At 44.3% G+C, this 12,901-nt stretch overlaps 1 protein-coding gene across 1 annotated transcript; it reads right to left on the reverse strand.

The window, feature by feature from the left end:
* Positions 1-6,703: 6,703 nt before the first annotated feature.
* Positions 6,704-7,642, reverse strand: Or13p9 (olfactory receptor family 13 subfamily P member 9). Its single transcript, NM_001000515.1, is given in 1 exon segment — positions 6,704-7,642. A coding segment is annotated over 1 exon segment (939 nt).
* Positions 7,643-12,901: the final 5,259 nt, after the last annotated feature.

Raw genomic sequence — 12,901 nt, forward strand, 5'->3', positions numbered from 1 at the left:
GTTTTGTTGATTCTTTATATAGTTCTTTTGTTTCTACTTGGTTGCTTTCAGCCCTGAGTTTGATTATTTCCTGCCCTCTACTCCTCTTGGGTGTGTTTGCTTTTTGTTCTACAGCTTTTATGTGTCTGTCAAGCTGCTGATGTTTGCTCTCTCCTGTTTCATTTTGGAGGCACTCGGAGCTATGAGATTTCCTCTTAGCACGGCTTTCATTGCGTCCCATAAGTTTGGGTATATTGTGCCTTCATTTTCATTAAATTCTAAAATTTAAAAAAGTCTTTAATTTCTTTCTTTATTTCTTCCTTGACTAAGTTATCATTGAGTAGAGCATTGTTCAACTTCCATGTATATGTGGGCTTTCTGTAACTTTTTTTTTGGTTATTGAAGACCAGCCTTAATCCGTGATGGTCTGATAAGATGTATGGGATTATTTCTATCTTCTTGTATCTGTTGAGGCCTGTTTTGTGACTGATTATACGGTCAATTTTGGAGAAGGTACCATGAGGTGCTGAGAAGAAGGTATATTCTTTTGTTTTAGAATGAAATGTTTTGTAAACATCTATTAAGTTCATTTGGTTCATGTTTTCTGTTAGTTTCCTATGTCTCCGTTTAATTTCTGTTTCTATGACCTATCCATTGATGAGAGTGGCATTTGGAAATCTCCTACCATTATTGTGTGAGGTGCAATGTGTGCTTTGAGCTTTAGTAAGGTTTCTTTTATGAATGTAAGTGCCCTTGCATTTGGAGCATAGATATTTAGGATTGAGAGTTCATCTTGGTGGATTTTTCCTTTGATGAATATGAAGTGTCCTTCCTTATCTTTTTTGATAACTTTTGGTTGAAAGTCAATTTTATTCAATATTAGAATGCCAACTCCAGCTTGCTTCTTCAGACCATTTGCTTGGAAAGTTGTTTTCCAGCCTTTTATTCTGAGGTAGTGTCTGTCTTTGTCTCTGAGGTGTGTTTCCTGCATGCAGCAAAATGCTGGGTCCTATTTACATATCTAGTCTGTTGGTCTATGTCTTTTTATCTGGGAATGAGTACATTGATGTTTAGAGATATTAAGGAATAGTGATTCCAGACAAACTAAAACTATTTTAAAGCCAAAAAAAAAAAAAGGAAAAAAAGTCAATTTTTTTTCATAATGACCTAAAATATTTGGCAACTTGAGTTTATAATAAACCTATCTTCCAGCAAAAAAAAAAAAAGGAATAGTGATTCATGCTTCTTGTTATTTTTGTTGTTAGAGGTGGAGTTATGTTTGTGTGTGTCTCTTCTTTTGGTTTCGTTGCAAGGAGATTACTTTCCTGCTTTTTCTAGGGTATAGTTTTCCTCCTTGTACTGGAGTTTTCCATCTATTATCCTTTGTAGGGCTGGATTTATAGAAAGATATTGTGTAAATTTGGTTTTGTCATGGAATATCTTGGTTTCTGTATCTATTAGAAATGGCAGGAACGGCAGTCTCCCTTGAGGTCTCAGGATTATCCGCACTTCTGGGAGTTCAGCTCTCTCCCCCACCAGATTTGGATGCAGGGAACTGTGGGATCAGTTCAGTTCAGTTCTGTGTACCTGTACCCCATTTTAATAGGGTTATTTGATTCTCTGGAGTCTAACTTCTTGAGTTCTTTGTCTATATTGGGTATTAGCTCTCTATCTGATGTAGGATTGGTAAAGATCTTTTCCCAATCTGTTTGTTGCCATTTTGTCCTAATGATAGTGTCCTTTGCCTTACAGAAGCTTTGCAATTTTATGAAGTTCCATTTGTTGATTCTTGATCTTAGAGCATAAGCCATTGGTGTTATGTTCAGGAAAATTTCCCCAGTGCCCATGTGACTGAGGTTCTTCCCCACTTTTTTTCTAATAGTTTGAATGTATCTGGTTTGATGTGGAGGTCCTTGATCCACTTGGACTTGAACTTTGTACATGACGATAAAATGGATTGATCTGCATTCTTCTGCATGCTGACTACCAATTGAACCAGCAGCATTTATTAAAAATGCTATCTTTTTTCCATCGGATGGTTTTAGCTTTTTTGTCAAAAATCAAGTGACCATAAGTGTGTGGGTTTATTCTGGGTCTTCCATTCTGTTCCATTGATCTCCCTGCTTGTCTCTGTAACAATACCATACAGTTTTTTTTTAAAATCACTATATATCTATAATAGAGCTTGAGGCCAGGGATGGTGATTCCCCCAGAAGTTCTTTTATTGTTGAGGATAGTTTTGGCTATCCTGGTATTTTTGTTATTCCAAGTGAATTTGCAAATTGCTCTAACTCTATGAAGAGTTGAGTTGGAATTCCTTATTTTCTTCTATGGTGCTGATTTATTGTTTGATCCCATCATGGTTAGAGAAGTTACCTTGGATGATTATAATTATTCTAAATTTTTCATGACTACTCCATGCCATGTTGTATCTTGGCAAATAGTTTCATTTATTCTAGGATTAACATATGATTAATTAATTAAAAATTAGTTTTGACTTTTTATGGTCTGAGGGATCATGATAAATTTTATGCTAATGTGTGTTATGATCTGAACTGTGTCTGTCCACACTAACACCACCCCAAATTCATATGTAGGAGTACCCATTCCCACTCTCTTTGAATGTAAGCTCATTCATAGACAATGTATCTTTTTAGACAAACTTCCCCCATGTAGTTGGAAATTACCTTTAACTTCTGATTCTCTTGCCTTTGTCACCTGAATACTGGAATCACAAGGCATGTTCCACTGTGCCTGGTTTTGTGGAGCACGGGGATTCATGCATGCTGGGCACCATGCCCTACTAACTGAGCTACATCTCCAACCATTCTGTGGACTTTAAAACAGGACCTCATATAGTCCAGGCTAGCCTCAAACTTGTTCGTGTAGGCTCCCTTTGAGCTCTTTTTTTTTTTTCACCTTTATTAACTTGAGTATTTCTTATTTACATTTCAATTGTTATTCCCCTTCCTGGTTTCCGGGCCAACATCCCCCTAACCCCTTCCCCTCCCCTTCTCTATGGTTGTTCCCCTCCCCATCCTCCCCCCATTACCACCCTCCCCCCAACAATCACGTTCACTGGGGGTTCAGTCTTAGCAGGACCAAGGGCTTCCCCTTCCACTGGTGCTCTTACTAGGATATTCATTGCTACCTATGAGGTTGGAGCCCAGGGTCAGTCCATGTATAGTCTTTGGATAGTGGCTTAGTCCCTGGAAGCTCTGGTTGGTTGGCATTGTTGTTCATATGGGGTCTCAAGCCCCTTCAAGCTCTTTCAGTCCTTTTTAAGATTTCTTCATACCCTGGCGTTGGGGATTTAGCTCAGTGGTAGAGCACTTGCCTAGCAAGCGCAAGGCCCTGGTTTCGGTCCCCAGCCTCGAAAAAAAAAGAAAAAAAAAAAGATTTCTTCAACGGTGGTCCCGTTCTCAGTTCAGTGGTTTAATGATGGCATTCACCTATGTATTTGCTGTATTCTGGCTGTGTCTCTCAGGAGAGATCTACATCTGGTTCCTGTCAGCCTGCACTTCTTTGCTTCATCCATCTTATCTAGTTTGGTGGCTGTATTTGAGCCCTTGATCTTACCTCTACATTCTTGGTGCTGGGATCAGAGGTGTGTGCCACCGTGCCTGACACATCCTGTTTCTCCCACACACCCCCACCCCGGCTCTAATTACATACTTGTAAGACCATTTTGATATTATCTCACGTCTCTTGAATGTCATTGCTTTAGTTACTTTTCTTACATCTGTGACCTGATTACTGAGAAGAAGCAACCTAGGGAAGAAGGGTTTGTTTAGGCTCACAGAGCACCATCCATTGTGTTGGGAGGGTGTGGCTGATTTGAATCAAGGCGGTGGCTGCAGCAGTGGGAGGTGGCTTGTTCACATCTCTGACACCAGGGACCATGCTCTGCAGACTGGAGCCTGGCCAGGCTACACTCATCAAGACCCGCCCTTCACTAACTCATTCCCTCCAAATAGACCCCACTTCCTAAATGTTCTACTATTTATTCCCTCAAATAGCACCACCAGTTGGGGACCAAATGTTCAAACACATTATCCTGTGGGGTCTTTTTTACACCTGGACCCTAACAGCCATGCCCTTTTCCCTAGTCTTCTCTCTGTCTATTGTTTCAGTGGGTGATTCCTGTTGATGGAACTTGGAGGTCATTCATTATTTCCTCTGTTGTATTCTTTTGCTAATAAGGCAATGGACTAAATTAGCCAGTTCTAGCATCTTGACTTCTGTGTCTAGCGCTTCCATTTAAATCTTTCAAATTAATTCTCAGATTTAGAGCAGCTTTAGGTTAAAAAAACAAACAAACCCTGTGTCATGAGAGTTTTATATATCTCTCCATCTCCTGCATCATTAGCATCTTGATGCTAATTAATGTTTACAGGAAAGAGAGACATGCTGGTGGAGAAGGGCTGACTCAGTGGCCCTCTTCAGCTGTAATAAGTCTTACTGCATAATTTCAGACTTGAAATGTATTAGTAGCTGTTGATGGTGTAATCCCGACCTGTTTATTAGCTGTTTCTTGCTTTTCGTTTGCTGAGCAGCGTGTGTTTTCGTTACAGAATAACAACCAAGTGAGAGTTGACGGCCACGGAAGATAGTTATGAGCCTGCACCACAGACTGTTGCTGTGGCTACATATTACGGAGGTCTTTTCAACTCTTTCCAAGCTTTCCCTGTTCTGATTCCCATTGTGGAAAGACTGCTGTTGCGTTTCCTGTTCTTCTGATACCCACTTTCTGAGGTGTCCTAAGAATGGAATAACGGGGCTGAAGGTCATGGACACAGGTTAATGTTCCTGATACACGATGGTTGATCATCTTACAAAAGAGCAATTTATATTCACAATGGCACTCCGAAAGAAAGCCCGTGTTCTGTTGTATTTTAAAGCGTGAGACCTGGGGCTGGACCAGGGTAGTGCTCATCTGTTAATAGCACTAGCTCCTCTTGGAGAGGACCTGGGATTGGTTCCTAGTGCTCACATGGTGGTTCACAGTTATCTGTAACTTCACTTCCAGGGGATGCAATGCCCTCTAAAGGTACTAGGCACACAAGTGGTGCACAGGCATTCAAGCTGGAGAAACACTCATATACATAAAGTTAAATAAAAACAAAATTTAAAAAAAGAATGAGCCTGTACTCAAAATATCAATCAATAAATATCTGATACAAATTTTCTGAAGTGTTCATTTTTTTAAAAATTTTATTTTATTCCACTCATTTTACACACACACACACACACACACACACACACACACGTAGGGGTCAGAAGACAACTTGTAGGGGTCAGTTCTTTCTTGCACCAAGTGGGCTCTAGGACTAGAGTTCAAGTCTCAGAGTTTCTGCTCAGGAATTTCGCCCTCTTTTTCTTTAATTCTTTCCAGCCACTTTCAGAGCCCAAGAGTATCCTTCTCACTGATGCATGACGGGACATTGTTCAATAGTGAATATAAACATTATTTCTAAGGGGCTGGGGAGGTGGCTCAGTGGTTAAGAGCCCTGGCTGCTCTTGTAAAGGGCTTGGGTTTAATTCCCAGCACCTACATGGTGCCTCTCAAACATCTGTAACTCCAGTTTCAGGGGTGATCTGATATCGTCTCCTGGTCTCCATGGGCACTGTATTCATGTGATACACAGACATATATGCAGGCAAAACATCCCAACATGAATAAAATAAGTATTTAAAAAAGAAGTGTTTAACAATGCCAAGTAACCAGAGCTTCCAGGGACTAAGCCACTACCTAAAGACTATACATGGACTGACCCTGGACTCTGACCTCATAGGTAGCAATGCATATCCTAGTAAGAGCACCAGTGGAAGGGGAAGCCCTTGGTCCTGCTAAGACTGAACCCCCAGTGAACTAGACTGTTGGGGGGAGGGCGGCAATGGGGGGAGGGGAACACCCATAAGGAAGGGGAGGGGGGAGGGGGATGTTTGCCTGGAAACTGGGAAAGGGAATAACACTCGAAATGTATATAAGAAATACTCAAGTTAATAAAAAAAAAAAAAAGAAGTATTTAGGACTGGAGAGATGGCTCAGTGGTTAAGAGCACTGACTGCTCTTCCAGAGGTCCTGATTTCAATTCCCAGCAACCACATGGTGGCTCACAACCATCTTTAATGGGATCTGATACTCTCTTCTGGTGTGTCTGAAGACAGTGACAGTGTACTCACATACATGAAATAAGTAAGTAAGTAAGTAAATGCATAAATCTTTAAAAAAAGAAGCATTTAAAAAACAACACTTGCTAAAAGAAACTAAAATATGTCAGGTTCTGTAGTAGGTATTTTTATATATGATCTCATGTAATCATCGCACCTTTCCTGTGAGGAAGAGAAAACTCACAGTAGTTAAGTGACTTGGAAAACTCACGTACTTAATAACTGGTAAAACATTATTAATCACTTTTCTTATTACTGTGACCAAATATTTGACAAGCGGCAACAAAGTGTCTAAATACATAGCCTATGAGGGACAGTTCACATTCAAACTGTCTGGCAGTAAATTCCAGGTTCTGGACCTCTGAACCCTTCCTTTGCAACTGCCTCAGACGGTGTCACTCAACGTTTGAGCTCCCTCTTTTTCCTAACCTGGGAAGTCTAAAATGCTTGTGTCTACAGATTCTGGATCTTGCACATCTCACGGAAGAGGCCCTGGGAAGACTGACTGTGAGTCCGACTTACAGATCCCCAAGTATTTAGCTTTAAAGCTTCACTTTGAAGCCCCGCTCCTTCCCACCAATTTAAGGAAAGCGTTTTTCACATCCTTGTTCCTTAGACTGTAGATGACAGGGTTAAGGAAGGCTGTGGCAATGTTATAGAAGAGAGCCATTTTCTTGCCGCTGTTTGATAAGGAGCCAGAGCCAGGACTCATATACATGATGATGCATGGGATGGCGAACATGGTGACCACAGTGATGTGGGAGGTGCAGGTGGAGAAGGCCTTGATCCTCCCCTGGGTTGAGCGGATCTTCATGATGGTGCTGAAGATGTTGGCGTAGACAATGGCAACGAGGGAGAGAGGGACCACAATGACGTTGAAGCCTGTGATGAAGTCCACCAAGTCATTGAGGGATGTGTCTGCACAGGCCAACTTCAGAACAGCAGGGACCTCGCAGAAGTAATGATCAATTTCATTAGGACCACAATAGGGCAGTCGCATAGCAAAGAAGGTGTAGCACAGGCCACCTACCACACCGTAGGCGGCACAGATACCCACCATTAGGAGACACATCCCACGACTCATGATGACCTTGTACCTTAGCGGGTGGCAGATAGCAACGTACCTGTCCACAGACATGATGGAGAAAAGCCAGGACTCAGTGACCCCGAAGAGGAGGAAGATGTACATCTGGGCCACGCATCTTGTAAAAGAGATGGCTCTCTTCCTGCTGAGGATGTGCACCAGCATCTGGGGCACGGTGGTGGTGGTATAGCACACGTCCAACATGGAGAGGACGCCAATGAAAAAGTACATGGGTGTGTGAAGTCGCGAGTCCTGGTAGATGAGCGTGAGGAGGAGGCTGTTGCTCAGGAGGATCAGCAGGTAAAAGACCAAGAAGAAAGCGAAGAGCAGAGGATTGGTCCTGGGGTCGGGGGCGAAGCCCAGTAAGATGAATTCTGTCACGGCGGTCCGGTTGAGTTTCTGCATGGTGATCTCTCCTGTTTGAAGAGGTTTCAGAGATGTGATTCTCAGAGTGTATCAGGGGTGTGCAGGGCGTTTGTGTACTCATTGTCCGTTTACACTGAGAGCCTCAGGAGGCTCTGGATTGGCCAGTGGGGGTCCTGGGGAGCAGTTCTCATTTGATACTGAGATTTGGTCAGGGCTTTACTGGTACAAATGGCAGGGGCAGTCCAAGGTAACCCAGAATGTGCTTTCCATTCTGCTCTGTACCTAGGCTCTATCCACTTCTCCTCCCAACACAGCCCTGTGTCCCCCCCCCCCTCCTCTCCCCACTTTCTGTTTTATCTGGGAACTACGGAAGTTGCTAGGGATAAAGAGTAGGATCGGGATTGGGACTTTCTGTGATTTGAGTTCAAGGTGTTCTGTTTTGTTTTTAAAAATTGCTGTTAGGATTTAAAAGGTGTGTGTGTGTGTGTGTGTGTGTGTGTGTGTGTGTGTGTGTGTGTGTGTGTGTGTGGAGACGTGGAAGTGCACACAGAAGCCAGAAGAAGGCAGCATATTTCTTGGAGCTAACGTCACAGGGAGTTATGAACCATCCCATGTGTCCTCTGCAAACGCTACAAGTGCTCTTAACCCCTGACCAACACCTGGTGTTTTAATGTAAGTCGTGAAGCTCGAGGTCATCATACCTGCATGGCAATCATGTAACCAGCCGAGCCGTCCCCTTAACCCCTCCACACCCAGTTTTAACTGGCATCATGAGACACCCTGGTTTCCTAGATCCTTTTCCAACTTTCTGTTTTGTGAACCATCACAGAGACATTTTGCAGTCCCTCCAGAAACCATCTGGACTTTACTTTAAAAATTTAAACCAGGAAGTGTCGTGACTTGTGCTGAGATTTCACAGCAAAGGCTGTTTAATGGGAGCCTGCAGGCCAAATAGAAGCTACAGACATACGTGGTCTGCATTGCCCTCTCTTTTCTTTTTCTTTGGCTTTTAAATTAGCTGCTAACATTTTAAAACAGTTGAGCTGATGCACACAGAACTGGAACTTTAGGATCACAAATTAGACTTGAGCCTGGTCAGCCCTAGTTTCTGTACTCAGAAGTGGCCTAATGACAAGGGAGTGGCCCTGGCTCTTGCTCTCCTCCTGAATAGAGTAGGAACTTCTTACTCTTGACTCCTTTTTAAAAACAGACTGTGTTCATGTATTTACATTGCCTGCTTTGCCCCTATAGCATCTGGATTTATGGCCCCTGTTCTAGTGGTGTGAATTATGTGCTGCTGTGATCATTTTTAAATGATCTTCAGAGATTTTTATTTTGTTTACCTTTTTTGGGAAACAGAGTCTCTGTTGAGCCCTGGCTGTCCTGGGATTCACTCTGTAGACCAGGCTGGCTTTGAACTCAGAGATCTGCCTGCCTCTGCTGGGATGAAGATATGCTTATCTTCAGAAAATTCGTGCCAAGGAAAAGGTGGGTAAGAGAGGGGATGATCAGAGGACTAGGGTCAGTCAGCTTGGAGAAGACTGGGGCTGGCTGGGTTCCTCTGGTTCTCTGGTGACCCTCCACAGACCTTTATGAACATCTAACATTCTCTGTTTATACCTCAGGTTGGAGCTGGGCAGTCGAGGCAAGAGTCACAGGAGACCAAGCTCGTGCCTCATGTGGAATGGCCCAGTGCTCTTTAAGAAGTCACTAAAAGCTGAAACAGGCACAGAGGTGTGGGACGGAGGTGACTCTCATTTCTAGACTAGCTCCATCCTGACAACACAACTGGGAATACCTACTGGTGGGGTGGGGGCGGGATTTGCTGTGAGGTTTAATTAAAGTCTTTAATTTCAACATTATACATTGTTAATTCATTGTAAATCTGGAACATTTTTGTCTAGGGCAAACTTATGAGCTATGAAGCCATCACACCTGCTCTCCCCCAGACAAGCATGGCCCCACGTCCGTCTACTACCTATTGTCATTTACACCCATTAAAGCTTGATTTGACAGCCACTAATGCAAGTTCTTCATTTTTACCGAAGCTCAGAGAGGAGGAGTAATTGGCTGTATAGAACCAGCAAGTAGGAGGAGCATCAAGAAGAATGTCCTCAAGCCCAGAAAGGAAAGATGCAAGTGACAGGGCTGGGACAGTTCCTTCCTGCCTGCCACCCCCATGATGCACTTGCCCTCTTCTGACTTGGATTGGCTTCTATGCTAGCTTTCTTTGGCTGGTTTGCTCTGAATCTTAGGGCCAGTTGATTGGCCTCTCTGAGCCTCAGATTTTGACTCTGTCACATCTAGGTTTGTTGATAATCATCTGACAGTAAAAAGACAGAGAGGTGAATTGTGTGGCTGCAAAGTCTTGGTGGACGGTGACTCTCTAGGCCAGAGCCAACTAGTGCCTAGGTCTTGGTCCCTTGTCAGGATGAATGGAAATCAGAATATTGTTTGTGTGCTGACTGTGAATCCCTGTTTTTGTCTCTAGCTCCTCGCTTGCAGAATAGGCTGGGATGAGACATTTAAGGCTGTGGACTGCCATTTCTAGCTCTCATTCTCAGTCAGCTATTAACTCTTATCTACAGAGAGAATGCTGACTTCCATAATGTCTGTTTTCTCTCCCTTTCTCTGTTACCAGCCCTCCCTCGTCTGTCTGTCTGTCTCTGTCTCTGTCTCTGTCACACACACACACACACACACACACACACACACACACACACACACACACACCTTCCATATCAGCACAGACCTTTAAGGGTAAGAATAATCCAGAGGTTGGAAAAGCAGAGAGAAGATAGGAAAAACTGACAAGGTACTAAAGGAAGACAGATAAACCAGGCAGAGGAAGACACACAGAGCCAGAGGCTGTGTGCTGTGGCGGGGCTCTGAGTGAGGAAAGTACAGTGCATAGAAGTGGGGAGAGAGGGCTGAGCCCTCAGAAGGAGGGAGAAGGCTCATTCTTTTCTATTTCCAAAGAGGGGCAGAGGCTGGACAGTCCAGAGTTAAGGAGTTTCATGAGGGGTAAAGAGATCTTGCTACTCTTCCAGAGGACCCAAGTTCAGTTCCCAGCACCCATTTCAGGTGTCCCACACCTTCTGCCTATAATTCCAGCTCCAGGGGATCTGACACACTCTTCTGGCTTCTATGGGTACTCAGCACAGATGATGCAGGCGCACACTGCACACACACACACACACACACACACACACACACACACACACACACACACTTCAAAAAAGAAAAACAGGCATTTTTAAAAAAGAGAGACAAGGGCTAAAGGAGGCACGATGACACTGGAACTTTAGAAGAGACTGTTGTTTGGACCAAAGGAGGCACACAAACCAAAGGAGAGAGGAAAAAGGGTGGAGAAGGAGGAAAGAATGTCAAGGTATTGCACAGGCAGGGTATGAGAGCAGTGAGACCACACAGTGTGGAGGAGAGAGACTCAGAGACAATGAGCTGAAAGTTGCAGATGGATATTTATAAATGGAAATCAAAGCAGAGACTAGGAAAAGAGATGCCTTGGAATGTAGAAAGAGGAGAAAGAGGAGGAAAGAGTGGGGGTAGGCAGAAGAATACAGGAGCAGACAGGCAGGGACTACGGGCATAGGAGAGCTGGGCAGAGATGGAGTCATGGAGGAGGATGCAGAGGACCAGGCTCTAGGAGGAGACTCACAAGGAGGAAACCTTGTCAGAGAGGATGCCGGAAGAAGAGAGATGGCTGGGAGTTAGGAAGGAGAGGACTGTCCTACAGCAAAGCTAGCAACAGCGAGAGCCCAAGGGAGACGTTAAAAGAGAAAGAGAGGCAGAAAAGAATAGACTCAAGATCCAGGCAGAGAGCCTCGGTGGGCAGGAGGGAGAGATGGGACATACAGGCACAGCATCAGAAGCAGGTGGCAGAGAACAATGGACACAGAGTGAATGCTGGTAATGCTGGACACATGCCCAGGGACAGAGAGGGCAACAGACAGAAGAGGAGGCAATGACAGGTGACCACATACACTCACAGATAGGAAAAGGACAGAGTCCCACACACACAGGGTGGGAGAGTCAGCTGACCAACAGAAACTGCATGTCCTGGGCTCCTACCTGGGGCTCTCAGCCAGCGCAGCTAGAGATGAAACAGCTGCTAACTCTCCAGAATCAGGAACACACCCGTCCTGAGAATATTGTCTTGCAGAAAAGTGGGCAATGCCGCTTCAGACTCTCGAGGCTACTCCTGAGTGGCACTTGACTCCAGGGATCCAAACAGGACAGTTCCAGCAGCCATCTCTGGAGAGACGCTGTGGCGCTGAGGTATCTCAGTCCCTAGGGATACCCAGGCTACTCTTTCTTCTTGGTTTTAAGATGGGTTGAGACGCAGCTGGGACAGGGATGTGGATACTGGGGACATTGATGCTATGCTCAGACAAGAATCAAGGTCAGGGCTGACTCAGTTGCTCCTCCTTCAGGAAAAAAGCATGAAGTACTCTGGGAGGTATGACTGCACAAGAGGCCACGGAATTGCCCTTCCTCCTTGCCAGGAGATGTCCTTAGGGCGTTTTCAACCCGTTAGGATGGTAGGCAAATTGTCTAGAGTCCTGGAGTCTTGATCTACAGACATATTGTAAACTAAATAGTCAAGGTTATGGGCTCAAAAGTAGGGACCATGCAAAGCAAGCATTACTAATATACAAATGGTTATTAGTACCACAATGAGCTACAGTTCTTCAAACACTTGCAGAGTCACCCAGAAAGTGATCACATTTAGACTTCATTTAGGATGGAACCTTGGATGTGGTATATCTTAATCTCTATCTTATAATGCAGGAAGTCTGTGAGGATCTTAAACCACCCAGTGGGCTCTCAGGTCTCGGCCCTTTGTATCCTGGCATTTCAGGCCACTGGGTGAAAAACTTTTCTCTTCCCTGTGGGAAGCACAATGGGGGAGATGGGGCCAGGTACTGGGGCACAGGTTGAAGACAGACACTGGAAAGACTTTTTCATCTTGGAACCGAGTCAGAGGGAGTGAGCCAGAAGGGAGGGCCTTGGAATGCTCACCCGAGGCCTTCTGACAAAGCAGGGGAAGAAGTTGTTTCTTGTTGGGTAGCAGTCAAAATGGCAAACTCGTAGCTGTGAATCAGAGACATTGAAGGCTTCTATTGACACCATATCTCCCCAAAAGAAATAGTTCAGACAGGAAGCTATGAAAGAGGTACCCTAAAACTGTGGTAAAGACACTAAAGTGTAGCTCTTCACCGTTGATAGTTTCTAGCGAGGGTGCAGCTAGGAAAGAACTCTGCTTTCTTTGAGGGG

This window comes from Rattus norvegicus, chromosome 5 (genome assembly GCF_021556685.1).
Source record: "Rattus norvegicus strain SHRSP/BbbUtx chromosome 5, alternate assembly SHRSP_T2T, whole genome shotgun sequence".
In the NCBI taxonomy this organism is placed as follows: domain Eukaryota; kingdom Metazoa; phylum Chordata; class Mammalia; order Rodentia; family Muridae; genus Rattus; species Rattus norvegicus.